We start from the raw sequence: 19,580 nt of genomic DNA, 5'->3' as shown, positions 1-19,580 counted from the left end.
ATGTGGACATCTAACCAAAATAGAGGATTCATGGCTATTACGGCACATTTCATTGATGATGGTTGGATACTTCAAAGTCGAATTATAAGGTACTTTATAAGTTTATATATTAAATTTCATATTTATTGGATTGTTTTATGTATTTAGTTTATTATAACTATTTATTATTATTATTTTTTGTAGGTTTGTATATGTGCCTTGTCCACATACTTCTGAGGTTCTTTGCAATGTTTTTATAGATTGCATATTGGATTGGAATATAGATGGTAAGCTTTCTACTTTGACCTTAGACAATTGTAGCACAAATGATGCTTTGGTCAATCTTCTTTTGGATAAGCTTCCTAATTCTTCATTTTTGTTAAAAGGTCAATTTTTTCATATGCGGTGTGGTGCACATATATTGAATTTGATTGTGAAAGATGGTTTGGAAATAATTTGTGGAAGTATTGAAAAAATTCGTGAAAGTGTTTATTTTTGGACATCAACACCAAAAAGAGAGGAAAAATTCTTAGAATGTGTTCGTCAATTGAAAATTTCTTGTGATAAGAAGTTGGTTCTTGATTGTAAAACTAGGTGGAATTCTACATATTTGATGCTTGCTACTGCTTTGAAATATAGGACTATTTTTCCTCGTTTGAAACAACGAGAGTCACTATATAAATGTTTGCCTAGTGATCAAGATTGGGATTTAGCCAAAGAGGTTTGTGAAAGGCTAGAGTTGTTTTATGAAGTGACTGAAATATTTTCAGGAACAAAGTATCCTACAGCTAATCTTTTTTTCCCACACATTTGTGAGATTAGGATGTTAATTTGTGATTGGCTAACATCTTCTTGTGAGGAAATTAGATTGATGGCCGCGGGTATGATATCTAAATTTGAAAAATATTGGAGTGAAACACATGGAATAATGGCTGTAGCAACTCTTTTAGATCCAAGGTATAAAATGAAAGTGATAGAATATTATTTTCCTTTGATTTATGGGGATGAAGGTGTGCATAAGATAGCCATTATACATCAAATTTGCTATGATTTAGTGAAGGAGTATCAATCAAAACGCAATTTGAGTGCAAATGTTCCAAATGTTTTATCTTCTCAATCCAATATGACTCCATCTGGAAAAAAAGATCGTTTGGCAAAATTTGATTTGTTTGTTTCTAGCACTACTAATCTTGATAATGTAAAATCTGAACTTGATCGTTACTTGGAGGAGCCGGTTTTGCCTAGATCTAATGACTTTGACATATTGGCATGGTGGAAAGTAAATGCAATGAAGTATCCTACTTTGCATAATATTGCAAGAGATATTTTAGCCATTCCAGTATCAACTGTTGCATCTGAGTCTGCATTTAGTACCAGTGGAAGATTTGTGAGTCCACATCGAAGTAGACTTCATCCTAAAACTTTAGAAGCTTTGATGTGTGCACAAGATTGGTTATGGGCTGAAATTAATGGTATGAAAAATTAAATTTTATATTTTTTTGTGTTAAATAATTTTTGTATTTATTGTTAACTAATTAATCTTATTTTTGTTAGCTTCATCTTCTTCACTGTATGTTGGAGCTTGTTCTTCTACTATGAGTGACATAGAAATTGATGAGGAGGTAAATTGAATTTATTTATTACAAAAAATGTTTATATTAAATTGTTTAAAATTTTTTGATATTATTTAATATTTTTGTCTATTTTTGTAGCAATCAACTCTTACGGAACATTCTTTCATGGAGACTTAAGGAAATGAGAAGTAAAACTTTATTATGTGTGCATGTATATTTTTATAAATTTTATGTTTATGTATTTGGATTATATTATATTGTATTTTTTGAGAATGTATGTTATTAAAATTATAAATTTGAACTTTGATATCTTTTATTGTATTTTTATTATATTTTTGGTCATTTTATTTATATTTTGCTTATAGAAGAAATTTTTTTAATATAAATTTATCAAAAGAAATTATATCAATTATATGAAAAAAAAACAAATGGGGAAACCGTCCCCGCACCACCACCGATTAGGGAATCCCCGTCCCCGCCCCGCTTTTAAAAAAACGGAAAAAATTGCGGGGATGGGATGAAAAATCCCATACGGGGATGGGGACGGGATTTTAAAAACCGGCCCCGCCCCGTCCCGTTGACATCCCTACTTTATACAAAGACCAGGGGAGAAAAAGGCATGCTAATTGTGACTATTTATGTTGATGACAAAGTGTATACAGGAAATGACAAAGAAATGCTTAAGTGGTTTAAGGAAGATATGATAAGGAAGTATGAGATGACAGATTTGGGTTTATTGCATCACTTTCTTGGTATGGGAGTAATACAAACAACCTTAAGTATTTTCGTGCACCAAAAGAAGTATGTTTCTGCATTGTTAAATAAATTTGGCCTAACAACTTGCAATCCAGTCCTTACACCTCTAATTGCAAATGATAAGCTTAGTGTAATAGCACAAACCACTCGCATGCAATATTGTCCTCTTTGGACCTGGGGAATCCTCTTACAACCCAGCGCTCAATGTTTTAAAAAACCTCGTACAAGTTAGGGGTCCCACCCACTCAACAACTCGGGATATTGTCCTCTTTGGCTTGGCTCACCACAACCCCAAGGTTTTACGTTCCCACATGGAAAGGCCTCGTAAGGGAAAGGTATCCACATCCACTTATAAAGAGTGTTTTGTTTCCCTTTCCAACCGATGTGGGACTTCACACTTAGCAAGGATGATGGTAATGGGACAGCAGATGAAGAGTAGTATCGAAAAATTGTAAGAAGTCTCTTGTATCTTACAGCTATGAGACCAGATATTATGTTTGCAACAAGTTTGTTAGCAAGATTTATGCATTGTCCTACTAACAAACACTTTGATACAGCAAAAAGAGTACTAATGTATATTAAAAGAACTTTAGGCTATGGTTTGAAGTATGTAAAAGGAAAACAACCTGTGTTAGTGGGATATTATGATAATGACTGGAGTAGATCTGTGGATGACATGAGGAGTACATCAGGGTGTGTTATCAAATTTGGAAGTGAGATGTTTTCGTGGGCTTTAGTCAAGCAAAATTATGTTGCACTCTCTACAGCTGAGGCAGAATACATCAGCGCATCTAAAGCAATTGCATAAGCAATAGGGCTTCGGTTTGTACTTGAAGATTTTGGTGAAATGCAAGCTGAAGCCACTCCTCTGCATTGTGATAATACCTCAGCAATTGCCATTACCAAAAATCTAGTTTTTCATCAAAAAACCAAGCATATTGACAGGAGCTATCATTTTATTAAAGAAGTTTTGCAAGATGGAATTGTAGACTTGACATATTGTGTCTCTAAGGAACAAATTATAGACATATTTACTAAGTCTCTACCAAAGAATCGATTTAATTACTTGAGGGAGAAGCTAAAAGTTGTTTCAGCACAGAGGTTACAGGGGAGTGTTGAAGTATAACTTCTGTGCTGACATGGATAAGTGAGGCTGCAAGGTATAATCCGTGCTGGCTTACATTCTAGGTGTCACTGAATTTGTAAAAAGAAATATGCTTGCATGAAAGTGTGAGTGAGAGAATTTTATTAAAAAATCAGAATTGTAATCATTACTTGATGATGTAAGAATTGATATACACTGTTATATTGAAAAATGTAATACAAGCTAAGCTCACACAATTCTCTCCTCTAACCTCTCTTTCTCTCTCTCTTGAATATTCATTTTTCCGCAAAATATTGCAAAGCTCTAAACCTCCATTAACAAAAATCACTCACTCGCTGCCATTGGAGCCGTAGACACCATGGCTACCACCCAGGCAGTAGTAACGAAATTGATGAAGAATATGAGGAGGGGAGTTTTTTTTGGGTACAAGACCTAATACAAATCTCAGATCTATAAACTATGAATGTTAAGATTTCTCCTTAAATCCAAATCCAAACTCTCCATTTTGCAGCCAAAGCCATGATAATAGAGTTTTAATTCTCTTTTTTTCAAGTCTTTTTAATATTTAGATTTTAGAGTACTGTAGAAATTGTTGATTTTTAGTGAATTCAGAGGAAGAAACTGAGCTACCATGAAACCCAAATAGAAGCTTTAGATTGAAGGTGTTACGTGTTAACAATGGTATTGATGTTGAAAAGAAAAGGAAACTGTTATACTAATATTTTTTTTCATTATAGTTATTATATATATATATATATATATATATTTTTTTTTTTTGATAATGCTTTAACAATATTTTTTTGGACGAAAGTTAATAAAGAAAATTAGAATATAAATGCTGTTGGACTAGTTATTTATTTGGGCTTATGAAGAATTGCTAATTTTTAAATTCTTTCTTTAGTTTTTTGAAGAATTTTCAAATATATTTATCAATATTTTCAGTATTAAATTGCGTTTAAAAATTTTATTGTAACTAATGAAATATTAATGATACTATTTTATAGTTTTATATATTTGTTTAATTTTTTAGCATAGTCAGATTTTAAAATAAAAATAATTCAGGAAAAAATCTAAAGGATAATTACATAAAGTTAAAATTTATTATTTTTGAAAAAAAAAAAGAATTTAAATTGATAATGTATTATTGAGTTTTTTTTTTCTTTTATTGAATTGTTATTAAAAAAAAAAAACACCAAACAGTTAACTTCCAAATAAATATAATTACCAAAAAATAAAAAGGTGACATTTATATGTATATAAGATGTTTTCAAAATATATATATATATATATATATATTAAAAGATAAGGAAAATTAGGGGTGGTAAGTGATATAAATATGATTTTAATACAAAGTTATCTTTTTTAGGGTCAAAATCAACATTTACATGGTCAAACAAGTTAAACCGTTACCTTTGACGCTGTAAAAATACAAAATCCAAAGTGATAGTTTTTCAATTTCAGGGTGGCAACATATAATTATGCTAAATCTGAAGGGTACCTAAACGAATTTGCACTAGTATTTAAGAGAAAACGTTGTTGACTATGTGATGCTTCTATTGGTATAAAGACCTATATATATATATATATATATATAGGTATATGTGTGTGTGTGTTAGTTGCCTGCACGGATATACATACTATGTATAGTTCAAGAATATGTAAAATATTGAATTTAGTCAACGTGACGGTTTGAGAATTTTTTTTTTTTTTTTTTCCCCCCTTCGTAGATGGTTAATCAATGGCATATATCGGTAAGACATGGAATATGTGATATTTAAATTAGCTAGCAATGACTCTTAAAATAATATTGCTCATTGTTAATAATGCACCCAATATGACCGGCTACATCTTATAAATCTTTCAAGATTGTCAATTTCACATCCTCCTGGCCGTACGATAATGTGCTGAGCCATATACACTCAACTACGAACGTATAATATTTAGTCCACCACATTACTTAATCTTTTTAAACTTTTTCCTCTTTAATACGTTAATCAATTAATCAACCTAACTATTTTTTTAATAATCTGATGACGCCCAGCTTAAAACTAATAGTAATTTTTTTTAATCAAGATTACAAGAATTATCTAAATTAATTAAGGGAAGAGGACACGACTCAACCAACGAGCTCAAAGGTCTGCTTCTTGCGAGGGGATTGCGACACCAGGCCAACTTGAATTATCTTATAATCTTGTGATTATAAGTTATTTGGAGAAGGGTATATCAATGGTTTCATTAATTAAGCTGTTAATTGGGTAGCCAAACAATCATTGAGTCGTTTACAAAAAATAATAATAATAAATAAATAAATAAAAATACAAGCATTGAGTAATATCTTCCTTTTATATGATAAATTAATTTTCCTTTTGCCTTGAATTATTCCCTTCTCATGATATAGCATTTTCTTCTTCTTAATGGAAAGAAGCTTGCTTCTATAGCCTTATAGAGGCTTCTTCAGTCATCTAGTTAAATTCATAACCAATTGGTACCTAGGACATTCGAACCTTGGGTAATAAGATTCTAAAAATCTTAGAATCGAATCGTCCATCCTGGTTCAGTATATATAATTAAAAACAAAAACAAAACAAAAACAAAAACCAAAAAAAAAAAAAAAACTAAATATTAACCGAGATTTCTATGGATCGATATACGTACAAAGTGAAACTAGTTGAGCAATAAAATAACTAAAACTAATAAAAATGGGAATGTAAGTAAGAGATGGATATGGGTTAGCAAAGATCATAGGAACATGAGAAAATCCTGAGCCCACATGATAGGATTTTTGAGATCCTAAGACTTATTGTGACGGTGCACAGTCAAAATGTAATGTAATGCAACCCAAATCCATGACATCCGAACACTGTGCATCTCTTAATCGGATTTGTATATATAAACCTACATTCACTTTCTTTGATACTTCCAATTTCCAATCCAGAATACGCGTGTATATATATACATACATATATATAGTATATATTTATTTGATCATATTATTTGTATATGATCCTAAACATCCAGCAAACCATGGAATAACTTGATCATGTTACTTGGGTCGGTGCCATATTTTCTGTTATACGGTACCTTTATTTAATTTAATATATATATATATATATATATGGTAATTGAACATGAGCAGCATTGACATTTCATTTGACTTTTAACAATGTCAACCTCGGGAGAGAGATTACTGTTAAAGACAGCAATGCTACATAAATAAGTTTTACTTTAAAAAAATTTCATTGACTTCTACTAATAAGGGAAAAAAAAATAGATGCATTGTTGACAAATTAATTTTAATGTCAAACATCATATATAGTTTGTAGCTAGTTGTTACTTGATTTGAGTCAACAAACCCTTATTAATTAAGACATACTCTTTAATTGTTACATGTCATCAAATTCTTGCGTCATAAATAGTATCACCATGCCACCTATCAAGTTGACTTCAATTATGAATATTTAGGAGTGGTACGCAACTAGTTGACTTTTTAGATGAATTAACATATTTGATAGAAAAAAAAAAAAATATATATATATATATATATATATATATATATTATTAGGTTTCATATAGAGGGGGAAAAAAACTAAACTAAACTAAACTAATTAATAAAAAGTAGCTCTAAAAGGGTGCAATAAGATAGTTGCCTTTGGATGATGAATTGGGCCATTTTTGATCAAATCCCTAGAGACACGGAAGATCCCTAGCTTGATTTGTAATTGGAATAATTTAATTGAACACATTCACATCTCTCATATTAACTCCCACAAACAATTACACAAACAATTACAAGAATATTTTAGTGTTAAATAATGTCGTATGTGGTTCAAGTGTCTTATGGAAACAGTACAAACCTGTACTGACTTCAAAGGCGTCTATAAATAGGTGATCAAGTAAGAGTCTTCATTTGCATTGTGGGTGTTAGAGAGAAAAAAAGGAGAGACATTATTGAGAGAGAGAGAAAAAGACAAAGAAAGAGAAAGATGAGGGGCAATCAGGTGCGGTTGAATAGTGGGATAACAATGCCTGTCATTGGATTAGGCACTTTTTCCTTCCAAAATGATAGGGAGACAACAGAATCAGCCATCCATATGGCCATCAAGGTACAATCCGTACCACACAATTGTCCCGTTCTTTTCTCATTCTTCTTCTTCTTCTTCTTCTTCTTCTTTTTCTTCCTATTTTCTTTATTATTTAATTCCATCCTCTTCGTCTTCACTTCAAAACTCTGGTCAAGTAACTTATAGCACTCAAACCACTTCAAACTTAGATTTCTCACCCTCCAATGTAGTCTTTAATGGGTTATATATGGAAGAAATTAATAAGGGCATCCAATTTTTATACCTACTTGATCAAAATAAAAAATATGTTCTAAGAGAAAAAATATGTTCTCAAACTATCAAAACGCCTAAAGATTATTCATCGTATTAGACAAAAACTCCAATATTTGCACAAGGCTCTGTCAAATGCCAAATGACACTTCTACATCGTATTTCATGCCAAGAAAATTATTTTGTATATCAGATTTCGTCTAATTAGTATTGATGGTTTTATATATATGCAGATGGGGTACAGGCATTTTGACACGGCAAAGATTTATGGTTCAGAACCAGCTGTGGGAAACGCCTTGACAGAAGCAATTCTAAATGGGACAGTAAAGAGAGAAGACATATATGTCACATCGAAGCTGTGGGGAAGTGACCACCATGACCCTGTTGCAGGACTCAAAAAAACTCTAAAGTAAGCACATGCATATCCATGATCAACAACCCTCAACCTTACCTCTATATTAAAGCAGCGGTACTAATTTTCTATTGGGTGAGGTCGGGGCATCTTATGTTGCCATACAGTTGCTATTATTATATGTAATTTATAGAATATTTCACCTACGATTATATGTAATTGGATGGGAATATAAATTGTCTAACATCATCTGGTAGAACATAATTAAAATAGCTCCTTATAATCTATATATATGTATATCTACTGCAAACTTTTTCATGTGGGTGTATCGTCTCGGCTGCCATGCATGGTCTAAATTTCCGGCAGAATCTCTCTCGAGATTCTCATTCATATTGTTTTAGGACTAAAGGGTAATGATGGCAACAATGAGGGAAAATCTGAGTTCAGAGGAAATCAGGATCTTTGATAGCTATAGGATTTTGAGAATCTCAAAAAAGGCATATATTTGAGATCTAAATATAATAAAACCCCAAAATATATCTGGTTGAAGATTTTTTTTGTCTTTTGTACGAAAATATGTATTTAATAATTAATTGTGAGTTTGAATGTTTGCTTTATAGGAACTTGGATATGGAGTATGTGGATATGTATCTGGTGCACTGGCCAGTGAAGTTGAAGCCATGGTCTCGCTATGCAATTCCTAGTGAAGATGAATTTGAAAAGCTAGACCTTGAGAACACCTGGGCTGGAATGGAAAAGTGCCTTGAAATGGGAATGTGTAGGTGTATTGGGGTCAGCAATTTCTCTAGCAAGAAGATTGAGTCGCTTTTGGATTATGCCTCTGTAACACCGGCTGTCAATCAGGTACATAAAATTTTAATTTAATTATAAGGTTTATTTATTTTATTTTATTTTTTGGGTAATTGGATTTGATTATGAAGTTGTAAATTGATTTTTTTTTTTTTTTAAATTGTTTAGTCTCTTCTTTTCTGGAATTGCTAAGCGTATGAGGAAGTTTTAATTATTTAATACAGGCTAATAAGGTGATTAGCGTACTGAAACAGAGAAAACTTCTAAAAGAAGAGAAAAAGTGCAAAAAAATGTTTAAAGAATTGGGGTTTTGTATAAAAAGTAGTAAGCTTTGAAAAATGGAAGAACGTATTAAAAAAATAAAAAGACGTGTGTCAAAATTCGTGAGGTTAGGTTTGAAATTGACTTTCTCTCTCCGCATGCATGAAAATTGTTTTTTTCCACAACAATTGTAACCAACCACTATTGACAAGCCAATAATTTAGCATTTTGTTTTTCTGTATTATTTCTTCTTCTTCTTTTTCGTTATCTGTCTTAATCAATACTGAATTGGGAAGCATGAACACATCCTTCAATCTACTGTTTATTATGTTTATATATATATAAGAATAATTTTTCTTTACTCTAATATAATGACCTTAAATGGTGGTACAGGTGGAAATGCATCCGATGTGGAGGCAGGCAAAACTCCGAGAGGTCTGTGGGGACCACAAAATCCACGTAAGTGCTTATTCACCTCTCGGTGGGCCGGGCAATTCATGGGGATCAACGGCCGTGGTGGATAACCCAGTCATCCAATCCATCGCTCTTGAACGCAAAGCAACACCAGCTCAGGTACACATCAATTAACAAACATTAAAATTGTCACCTTCTTTATTTTAACCCAAAAATATATATATATATATATATATTTATATATTCTGGCTTGAGCTATTAGCCTAGTACTTCATAATATAGCAATTATAAGTCGCAATTTAGGCTGAAATTATAAAGATTTTGTAATTAAAATGTCATTTATACAAGTTACCTTGACTTTTAAGATATAATTTATGCAGGTGGCTCTAAAATGGGGATTATCAAAGGGAGTAAGCGTAATAGTGAAAAGCTTTAATGAAGATAGGTTGAAGGAGAACATCGGGGCCCTTGAATTGAAATTGGACGATGAAGATTGCCTCCAGATTGACAAACTGGAGGAAAGGAAGATCATGAGGGGAGAGTTTCTGGTCAATCAAACTACAAGCCCATACAAGTCAATTCAAGAACTTTGGGACGATGAGATTTAAAATGTATTTTATAATGTCGTAATTTGTAAAACTCTCAATTTCCCGTGATTTACTTGCAAATCCATGTAGTATCTGTCTCTGCTTTATCTTCTTTCTATTACTTGTATTGCCTGTCAAATCAGAATGCTGAAACCAATTGTGTATATGAAATTAAAATGTACCTGTCATATCATAATGCTGAAACCAATTGTTTATATGAAATTAAAATGTACGGCTCTCAGATCAAAATCAAGTTAATTTGCGGGTTTCAGCGAAAAAAAAAAGCAAGTTAATTAGCGGGAAGAAATTCTTCAAGCATCAAATAGCATATGATAAATGGGGTTTAAATCTATAAAGAATCCCAATCAAGGACATGCATTATCTCACAAGACCTAGAGTTTAAAGGTACTTTATCTATTCAAAATCAAAACAAAAATAAAAATGCATCCCAATACACGTATTTGTGTGAGAATTTGCATTCGAGAATCGTATCCTTTTTCTCCCTTTTTCCAGGAACTGAGAACACATAATTGAGCAGCCTTTTTTCTTTTTATTCTTTTTTTTTTCTTTTTTTTGATGAATAATTAAGTAATATTAAAAGGAAACAATCAAGGACACAAAATATCTACTATGAATGCATTCCAGAATGTTTTTTAGTGGTCACAACAAAATAATTGAACCCTTTCAGGGAAAAAACAAAATAATTGAACCCACCACCACAGTGGGATCTCTTAGCTTTGTACAGACAGGAATATAATTTAGCTATCCACTTCTTGCAGACCAGCTAGTTTCTCCAAAGCATGTCATTTCGTCTCCTGTCAGTTTTGGGGAAGTCCAGGTTGGATTTCAAGATGCTGGGCATAGAAACTTCACATATCTGACAGAATATTATCTCAGAACAGGCTCTCCTGCAAAGCCCCTGTATTTGTCTGTTGCCCCTCTGTTTTCTGACATTTCGATCTTCATCATCCAGCTGATTTGCCATGCAGTTTCTTTCAGAACATCATACTGGTCCTTTCTCTATTCAATTGAGTATGAATAATTAAAATCGCACCCACAAAACATTGCCTCCAAAGACTGGACAAAGAACCAAAAATCAATGTAGAACAATTAATGTTCTTTGTTTATTTTGGCAGGCGTTATTACCATGTTAAATGCCTTCTTTCTTTCATTCAATTCAGATTTTGTCCTCTAGGATTGGCTGGGTTTTCTCTTTCTAAGTCCATTATGCAAAAACGGTGGCTGGGCTTCAATGCTATCCATTTTCTATGGTTTTATACAATTTCATTCTCTTTTCAAGCCCTGGCCCAATGGTTTTAAAATGGATTTTCTTTATTTTTTTTAATTCCTGTCAGGTTAAGAATATGGTGGTGATTAGGAATGGAAGGAAAAAAACGTGTTAGTGCTGAGTAGTGGAGGGCAAAATTAGGATTGCAAGAAAGAAGGCAAATCCACAAAAATGCTTTTAACCGTGGCAATGATGCCACCCTATCTTTTTACCACTTAAAGCTTTAAAATAGAAGACAGCATATGCATGAGGAGAAGAAATTAATTGGCTTGGAACACTATACTGCCATCCAAATACTAACCTGATAGATACAACTCCAATGGATGGAAAATTTAATTTGAAGCAACAAAAATATTTCATGCTATTTTAGTTGATAGAATGCTATGAAATAGACTGTTATCTGGATGCAGATTAGAAATTCATGTATGGAAAATCCAACTTGCCTCGAGTTAACCTCTGCATGTAAAGCTAATTCCCTCCAAGCTGCCTAACATTGTCATTTGACTCCGATGAAATTCCTTGCTCAATGCACTGGATAAATAACCAAAACTATGACATGAAAAAAATTGCACTAACAGTACAGCTGGTATAGAAAGAGAGATGTAAAAGTAACACATCCAGAATCAATTTGAAAATTTTCAAAATAATTGAGAGGTAATTATTTTAATAACAAAGAAATAGAAGAAACGGACAATAAAAAAATGAATAGATAAAAAGAAACAGAAACAACGTGCCACATTGAATAAAGATTTTTTTTTTTATAAAAAGATAAGTTCAATTTTCACATTGAACCCACAAATGCTTGAAATTTTTAGTTATCTCAAAATCACTTCCACACGCTTGATCCAATTCCAATTGCTTGACAAGATACTCTCTGAGGGATACATTGGATCATACAGATTCAGAATGTGGAACAATGGTTCTAGCTAATGTTGGCAGAAACCAAACATATTGGTCTAGTTATTTCCATTGCAAGGTTAATGTATTCTTACTGTAGATTCATTCTAATACCCATTAGTAGTATTCAATTTGTAGGTCAAAATCAAGAATATAAGAAAAGTATTACCCAGCATTAATAGCAAAGTTAAAACATCTAACCATATGAGATGGGCACTTCAAAAGTAGGAGCCCAATACTCTTCATGAGACAAATACATCATGAGAAAAAAGAACAATTATAATTTGATGGTAGGATTAAGATGTGAGGAGCTTATTTGTCTAGCTGTCTCTCATTTGCCAGCTACCGTGTTTATTAAGCTTCTCAAACATTCTTGTTGATGAAGACATAACACAACAGCTTGGACTAAAACATCTAGGTAGTCTAGATTGAATAAGCACTAAGATGGCTTGAACCTATATTTTTATATAAAGAAGTATACCTGAAGAAGATATGCATGTAACCAATCCAATGTTTGGGGGAATGTAGTTGCTGATACACTGACAACTGTCAAACCCTGTTCAAAGAAAACCAATTAATAATAATAATAAACACACTCCCGTAGTAGCCCCATACAAATCTTGCCATGACAATAATGGCCGGCAGCAGTCCATGGTAATATCTAGACTTCCTAAATCCTAATGTTTAAGACTTCCTACTTATTCCAAAATTTTAAATGGTCTCGCTAGAAATGCAATCAGCAAGACAACCAACAACATTTAGAATGGTTCTCTACTGAAATTAAGCTCCCTTTAGTAGATGAAGACAATACTCAGCTAAACCAACACTTACAACCACTCAAATTTGTTCTATAATCATTTCTAAAATGCTTGATGATGGAAACCCTGGTTGACTATAACCCAGCAAAGAAGACAGAACAGACACACACGTGCATACTTGTGACTTTTTTTTTTTGGGCTAACAAAGGAGCATACCTGTGACTTGAATGAGCATAGATACTCCTGAATGGTTTTCAAGTTGGCTATCAGCTTATTTTTATCCTGCAAGAAAAAGCAGAGATGAAGGAAGTCAGGACCAAAATTTTATTCTGTAATAAACTATCTAGCAACCAAGCAACAACAAAGTCTAGTTGAAGAAACTTAGATTAAAATGACTTCAAGAAATCAGGATGCTGCATAAAAAACTAGCTCTAAAACGTAGCAGAGGCAAGTGGATGAATGCACCATTTGAGAGGCCAACAGCATCATTTGTAAGCAAAAGTAACTCTAAGCCTCATCTATTGCTGATGAAGCAGCTTGTTATTAGTTATTAGGAGGAACACTTGTAAGTATTTAAACACATACAGGATACAAATTTTTTAAAGCAGATTTTATTGGAAAAGCTTCAATCAATGCAACCCAATAAACAAATACGTCTAAAAATTTTTAAAAGGTTAAGATAAGAGTCTATATCATCTTTTTATGGATTTTTTACGCGTATCTCCGAATAGTTCATTCATACTGGCATGTAACATGAACATTGCTAACAGTGTGTTCACTTGAGTGATTTGAAAATGGTATAATTACCAAACAAATACAGTCCATATCATCCATACCTGGACTAGAGATTTATCATTAAATGTACGAGTTGAAATCCACTCCTCAAGCAATGCCTGGTTTGCAAAGAATAGATTTCTTAAAGAGTGCAGGATAGAGAGTAATAACAAACAATTGCTTAACATAATTCCAGTAAAACTAAAGCAACTTTCATGCACTATCGCAAGAGCATAAAAAATACTATATAAGTTATTTACCAAGAAGAAAAGAGAACAAATCAAGTGATACACTAACTCAAGATGTAGTGAACAATGAATTGTGTTTGACCATTGCTTTTTTGCTAATTTTAAGTTTCTTCTAAGTAAGTACTATATGTTAAAGTTAAATCATACACTGGGAAGATGAGATGATGTCAAGAAAACTAGGAAACAATGATCCAGTAAATTTGCATGGGATTTCAGAGAAAGATCAATTGCAGTAACGTTGGAGCTTTATACAGCACGGTGATTAAATACTATCTCCTAACTACCTACACTTATCAGTTATCAACTCCACTACTATACAAAAATGACTAGCATCAACCATTACTCGACTGTGTCGAAGATATTTGCATGTCATATTAAGAAAAGAATCTGAAGCAAGCAACAAGGATAACGGTTTTCATGCAATTCACTGCTCGTAAAAACAAAAATAACAGGCACGAAGCACATAAGAAATGGAAAAGGATAAGCTTCATAGAAAGTATTAAAGCAAACGAGGAATTTGAGAACACCTTATGGTCAAATTCAGCCATCTTCAGCACTAAAGGTACAATTACTGCTTCAGCACCAGACTTTTCTTTTTTAACCGTAGAATTTTTATTTGTATCTGGATCTTTAAGAGTTTCACCTGCATGAACCAAAAGTAGTAAGCCACATCTCTCTGGTTGAGGTCTTCATTTCTTCTGTTAAACTTTTACATGATTCAATGATATAGATGTCTTTGAAGCGAAATAAAATATGCTGGAAGATAATAGTACTTCTGACCAAAATCCAGAGTGGGAGTTGACCTTTATTCCTTGAAACACTTCCTGCTAAATTAATAGCTTCTAGATAGTCTGCAACTTTATTAACCTTATTGGTTAATATTTCTTCTTCTAAACTGACATTCTCTGTACATTTGCTAACTTCACCATGGCTTTCAGGAACACTTAAAGTATTACTTTCCAATAGTGAATTAGTATCATCAGATGCAACAGGTGCGGGATTTGCCTCCTGAACTTTTTTTTCCACCGCAGATGTTGACTTATTCTCATCATCCATTAGATATATACTTGGATCCAAATGCATTCCCTGTTATTATATCATCAAAAGGAACAATGGTGATTAACCAACCTGAGAGTAAGATGCATTATATGCATATAACATTCTTATCATGAATTATTTAAGACAAACTATATCACTTGTATGATAAATATTACATCCGCATTTACTGTTCACAATAGACACAGTAAAACAGTTCGTAATCGGCATAATTTAGAAATCCTACATCCTACTTATAAAATCACAAATTCAACATTCATCACAGCGATATCATGCTTTTTCAAAACATAATATTGGACATTTGAGTCAATATTCACCCCCATTAGTTTTAAGAACTGAACCAAAACACCAGAACAGCCCAAATAGAACAAAACAGAAGTCCAAACAAGTAAGCACCCAAGTAAGGAACAACTATAATGAACACACCTTGACCGACCTCACCTGCTAATATTCATCCTGGTTGAGAGTCTTGCAATCAGAGATTTTGATTAACTATTCTAACCTATGACGAAAACTAATCGCACTAAAAATAATCATTGCACTTTTTACTTCAATTCATGCAGTAAGCTCAGATTGTAGTTCAATTCATGAAGTAAGCTCAGCCACAGAATATAGTCTTACCACATTTTTGCATGATAGAATAGTAAGATCATATAATGACATTCAGGCAAATTCCCTTACTAAACAAAGTAATGCTCATACTAGTAGCATCTAACATGCACAGTGTGCTTTCATTTTTCAAAATTTTAAAAAATTTAATTACCTTGTTATTAGCAAAAAAATGAGATTGCAAAGGAAGAAATAGAAAGAAATATATATTTTAATGCCACCCACAAAATAGAAAGGTCATCTCACCTCTATTATTATAGGTTTTCCATCTTTCATTGCTTTCTTCAGATCACCAGCCAAACCTTCAAGCCCACATTACACACACACAATTGATAAATTAACATCCAGAAATCACCAACAAAAATTGTTATACTGAAGAAAGAAGCTCCGGGAATGCGCATTCTTTCACATACTCAAAAATCTATTATGATAATCTAATAGTATTTAAAAAAATTGTCTCAATAGCAAAAAAGTAAAGTGGATACCTTTACGGACAATTCTGCATTCCCTACAAAATTCAGTAATTAACTCCTCGGAGGTGCTGAAATCTCGTGCCCATACAGGACTGGATGCCAATGGTGCACTGAATTGGAAATAAGTAGAAATAAGCACTTTGACACTGTTCATGTCGGCAGAAGGCTTAAGTCTAACTACAACAGCTATTCATTTTAAATAAAGAAGCATGTTTAAAATAGCATTATTCCTTGTGAATTGCTCTAACATAGCTCCTAAAATTAAATATAACAACGTTCAGACTAGAATTAGAGATCTTGAGAAGTACTCTGTCGATGTCCGCAGCAACTCATATACCATATCTGTCTGTAACAATTAACAAAAGAATGGGATCAGAGCAATCCAAATTCAACAGAGTAGATGAGAGAGAGAGAGATAAGAACCTGCAAGACATTTGGCAAATTTAGCCTCTGGGCAAGCTGGGTTGCAATGGTAGACTTCCCAACACATGCAGTACCACATACAAGAATGACTAATGGCACTCTTTGATGGTGAAATCTGCCAATATTTTTGTTAAAAAAAATAAAAAATTAAATTTAAAAGAGAGGGGGGCGGGGGGAACCCACCAACAACAACAAAAAGCATTACCATCTAATGCAGCAAATTTTACCATCTTCATTTATTTTCTTTCTTGCTTTCTTTCAAAGTGATGTTAATCTCGGGAAAATCAGTTTCTAGCATCACTAAAACAAATACGTAATGAATGCTAGCATAAGGTTCCATAAATTGAAAACATATACAACATACTTACCACAAGTACATGTTACTAACCTATAACAGCGCATGACCAGTAAGAACCCAAGTTAACAATGACTCGAGAGGACCATAATCAAATCAAGCTAGTATTGAAGTTTAAGAAAAAATAAACATCTTCTAGATATTACACATCTAACGAACTCACAACTTTTAACAAGTAAAGAAACAAAAATTGTCTTAAAAGGGCAAAAAACAAGAATTTTAAAAAATATACATTTTCCTGCAGCTATTAACTTAAAATTGTCACTAAACTGATTAACATCCAAAAGATCTACTCTAGAAAAATACCAAACAAACACTGCTTATAATTATGCACACAGGTAATTAAGAAACTCAACCCAAAACCACAAGCAAAAATGACTACCAATGGAAGGAATCCAGAATTAAAGAGATAAATATTCTCACAAAACACGGTGTTTCTAGAGGTTTACAAAAAGAACAATCAATAGGAAATTAGTAACAAGCATAGTTAGTAAAATACAAAATGAAACAAATGTAATATATGACAAACTCATTAACCAAACAAGCATTTATATTTATAGCAAGCAAAAAATAAGTTACAAAGAAGTATTGATATAAAACAAATGTCAAGTGACTTGCAATAGATATACAATGCAGTATTTATATTTCTAGTATTGATACAAGGGAAAAGAGACAGCTAGTAATGTAGATAAAAAAAAAGAGACAGCTAGTAATGTAGATAAAAAAAACTAGGACTTACTTCCTAGAAAATGTACTCACCTAGTCATCATCTTGTATCGATTTATGTACTCTTCTCCATAGCCCCGTCGCTGCATGAGCTGCACAAGTCAAATGAAAACTCTCATATAACTAAATTGAATGCCTGTAAAGTTTGAAACTACGATGGTTTTAACTATGCCATCCATCACAATCATATCAAGCCATGGCTAAAAAATTATCCGTATTTTTCCACAAGCACCTGAGGCCTCCTAGAAAAAAAGAGAAGACAGAGAACAAGACAACTTAACATACAACATACCTTAAACAGATTAGCTTCTAAATCAGACTGTGAGCTGCAAAATAACACAAAATATAAGTACCATAATTTAAAATTTTAAAATCAATAAATTTTTAATGAATGAGAGAAAAGGAATGGAGAGATAGCATACACATCTAGAAGGCTGTTGTCTATAAGCAACTTCTTAAGCTCAAGAGCTATTTTGATAGCTACATGATTTGGGATCTGGAAACACCAAAACTCATAATATATATCACCGATTCTAATCCATCATCATCTACTCACGCTCGAATTAAAGAAAAACGAAAAAGAATAGAAATGAAAAATTAAAAGAAAGGCAATATTTTGAAAGGAGAAAGAAAAAATAAATAAATAAATAAAAAATAAAAGGTCAAAATTTGCTCTTAACTTCCCTCTTGCTTACTAATAATAAGTCAATTCAACACAAAGCTACTTCTTCTAATTGAATTGACAGATAAAGTTAAAAGTACGCTACAAAAAAACCGTCATTTGCACTTTCTAACATCACGAAGCATTATTTAGGTCAAGTAATATGAATTTTTAAAAAAAAAAAAAAAAAAAAAAAAAAAAAAAAACCGCAACAACAACTTGAAATTTCCAAGGTTAAAAAAGAGGTAAATCATCAAACAGAAAAAAAGTTTACTAGGTAATTATAAAACAATCCAGATTCAATATTTTGGGCACATTCATTTCCCTTTCTTTTTTTTTTTTCCCCCCTTTTTTATTAGGGGCTTTGGAAACAAATTATGCATACTTAAACGAAGAAAATTAAACAGTAAAGGAAACTAAAAACGACAACGAAAAGTGGATAAAATATAAAGAGAAAGGAAACCTTGGTAACAGTCAACATTCTGCTGAGCAAGAACCTGGAAAGAACGTAATAATGATCGGCATTATCACCTAACCAGACCTTAACCTGTTTAATTTTTGCAACGAAATTTTAGAACAACAATAAGTTTCTGTAGAATAATTGTTTGTTATTTTGGGGGAAGGAAAAAAAAAAAAAGAAAAAAAAGGAGGACCTTGACGAAATCGTATTTGGAGGAAGCGTTGCGAGAAGAGAATCTCGAGGAGGGAAAAGATGCGTCTTTCTTGTTGTTGTTGTTGTTGTTGTTGTTGTTGTTGATGTTGATGTGGAGGTTGCTCTGATAATCTTCTTCTTCTTCTTCTTCGCTGCTGTTGTCGCCGTAACTTGTTTCCACCACCACTTCCTTCCCTTTCTTCATCTATCTCTCTCTCTCTCTCTCTCTCTCTCTCGTTCTCTCTCTAAAACCAGTTAATAATAATAGAGTCAGGGCTGTCAAGCATCGGCTGTGTGTCCACGATAATGGTTTTGATCGTCTGCTTCCTCTTCCTTTTCGCAATCCCAGCATTCCAGCCACATCATCAAGACTTGGAGGTGCGTTTTGCCTTTTTCCTTTTTTTTTTTTTTTTTTAATTTTGCTTTTTTTTGTTTTTGGGCAAGGTTCAATTAAAATTTTATAGTAATAACAAATAATTTAGGATAAAATT

At 32.6% G+C, this 19,580-nt stretch overlaps 2 protein-coding genes across 3 annotated transcripts; one reads left to right on the top strand and one right to left on the bottom strand.

Annotated features, from left to right (window-relative positions):
- Positions 1-7,340: 7,340 nt before the first annotated feature.
- On the top strand, positions 7,341-10,646 carry LOC107414228 (NADPH-dependent aldo-keto reductase, chloroplastic). Its single transcript, XM_016022335.4, has 5 exons — positions 7,341-7,517; positions 7,979-8,154; positions 8,718-8,961; positions 9,562-9,741; positions 9,963-10,646. The coding sequence occupies exons 1-5, from the start codon at positions 7,398-7,400 to the stop codon at positions 10,188-10,190; spliced, it is 948 nt and encodes a 315-aa protein (XP_015877821.3). The 5' UTR covers positions 7,341-7,397; the 3' UTR covers positions 10,191-10,646.
- Positions 10,647-10,782: 136 nt separating this feature from the next.
- Positions 10,783-19,457, bottom strand: LOC107414227 (uncharacterized). Of its 2 annotated transcripts, none has more exons than XM_016022333.4 (16): positions 19,091-19,457; positions 18,901-18,984; positions 18,199-18,272; positions 18,069-18,102; positions 17,810-17,868; positions 16,696-16,810; positions 16,581-16,618; positions 16,285-16,382; positions 16,046-16,101; positions 14,938-15,220; positions 14,662-14,777; positions 13,949-14,005; positions 13,329-13,394; positions 12,836-12,910; positions 11,901-11,988; positions 10,783-11,246 (listed from the first exon to the last, which is right to left on the bottom strand). In XM_016022333.4, the coding sequence occupies exons 1-15, from the start codon at positions 19,292-19,294 to the stop codon at positions 11,926-11,928; spliced, it is 1,422 nt and encodes a 473-aa protein (XP_015877819.3). In that variant the 5' UTR covers positions 19,295-19,457; the 3' UTR covers positions 10,783-11,246; positions 11,901-11,925. The 2 variants fall into 2 exon arrangements, with proteins under 2 accessions (XP_015877819.3, XP_015877820.3); XM_016022334.4 differs by having other exon boundaries at positions 10,783-11,189; positions 19,091-19,455.
- Between the last annotated feature and the right edge of the window lie 123 nt (positions 19,458-19,580).

The sequence above is a fragment of the Ziziphus jujuba genome, chromosome 8 (assembly GCF_031755915.1).
Source record: "Ziziphus jujuba cultivar Dongzao chromosome 8, ASM3175591v1".
Classification (NCBI taxonomy): Eukaryota; Viridiplantae; Streptophyta; class Magnoliopsida; order Rosales; family Rhamnaceae; genus Ziziphus; species Ziziphus jujuba.
The sequence above is the reverse complement of the archived record's forward strand: the minus strand, read 5'-3'. Positions and strand labels throughout refer to the sequence as shown.

Excerpts from the sequence above, each read along its gene's own strand:
- LOC107414227 (XM_016022333.4), bottom strand. The coding sequence starts at position 19,294 with ATGAAGAAAGGGAAGGAAGTGGTGGTGGAAACAAGTTACGGCGACAAC. Across the intron at positions 15,221-16,045 it reads GAAAACCTATAATAATAGAG|GGAATGCATTTGGATCCAAG; the intron begins GTGAGATGACCT and ends ATATAATAACAG. Across the intron at positions 13,395-13,948 it reads ATGATAAATCTCTAGTCCAG|GATAAAAATAAGCTGATAGC; the intron begins GTATGGATGATA and ends TTTTTCTTGCAG.
- LOC107414228 (XM_016022335.4), top strand. The coding sequence starts at position 7,398 with ATGAGGGGCAATCAGGTGCGGTTGAATAGTGGGATAACAATGCCTGTC. Across the intron at positions 8,155-8,717 it reads GGACTCAAAAAAACTCTAAA|GAACTTGGATATGGAGTATG; the intron begins GTAAGCACATGC and ends TTTGCTTTATAG. Across the intron at positions 8,962-9,561 it reads TAACACCGGCTGTCAATCAG|GTGGAAATGCATCCGATGTG; the intron begins GTACATAAAATT and ends ATGGTGGTACAG.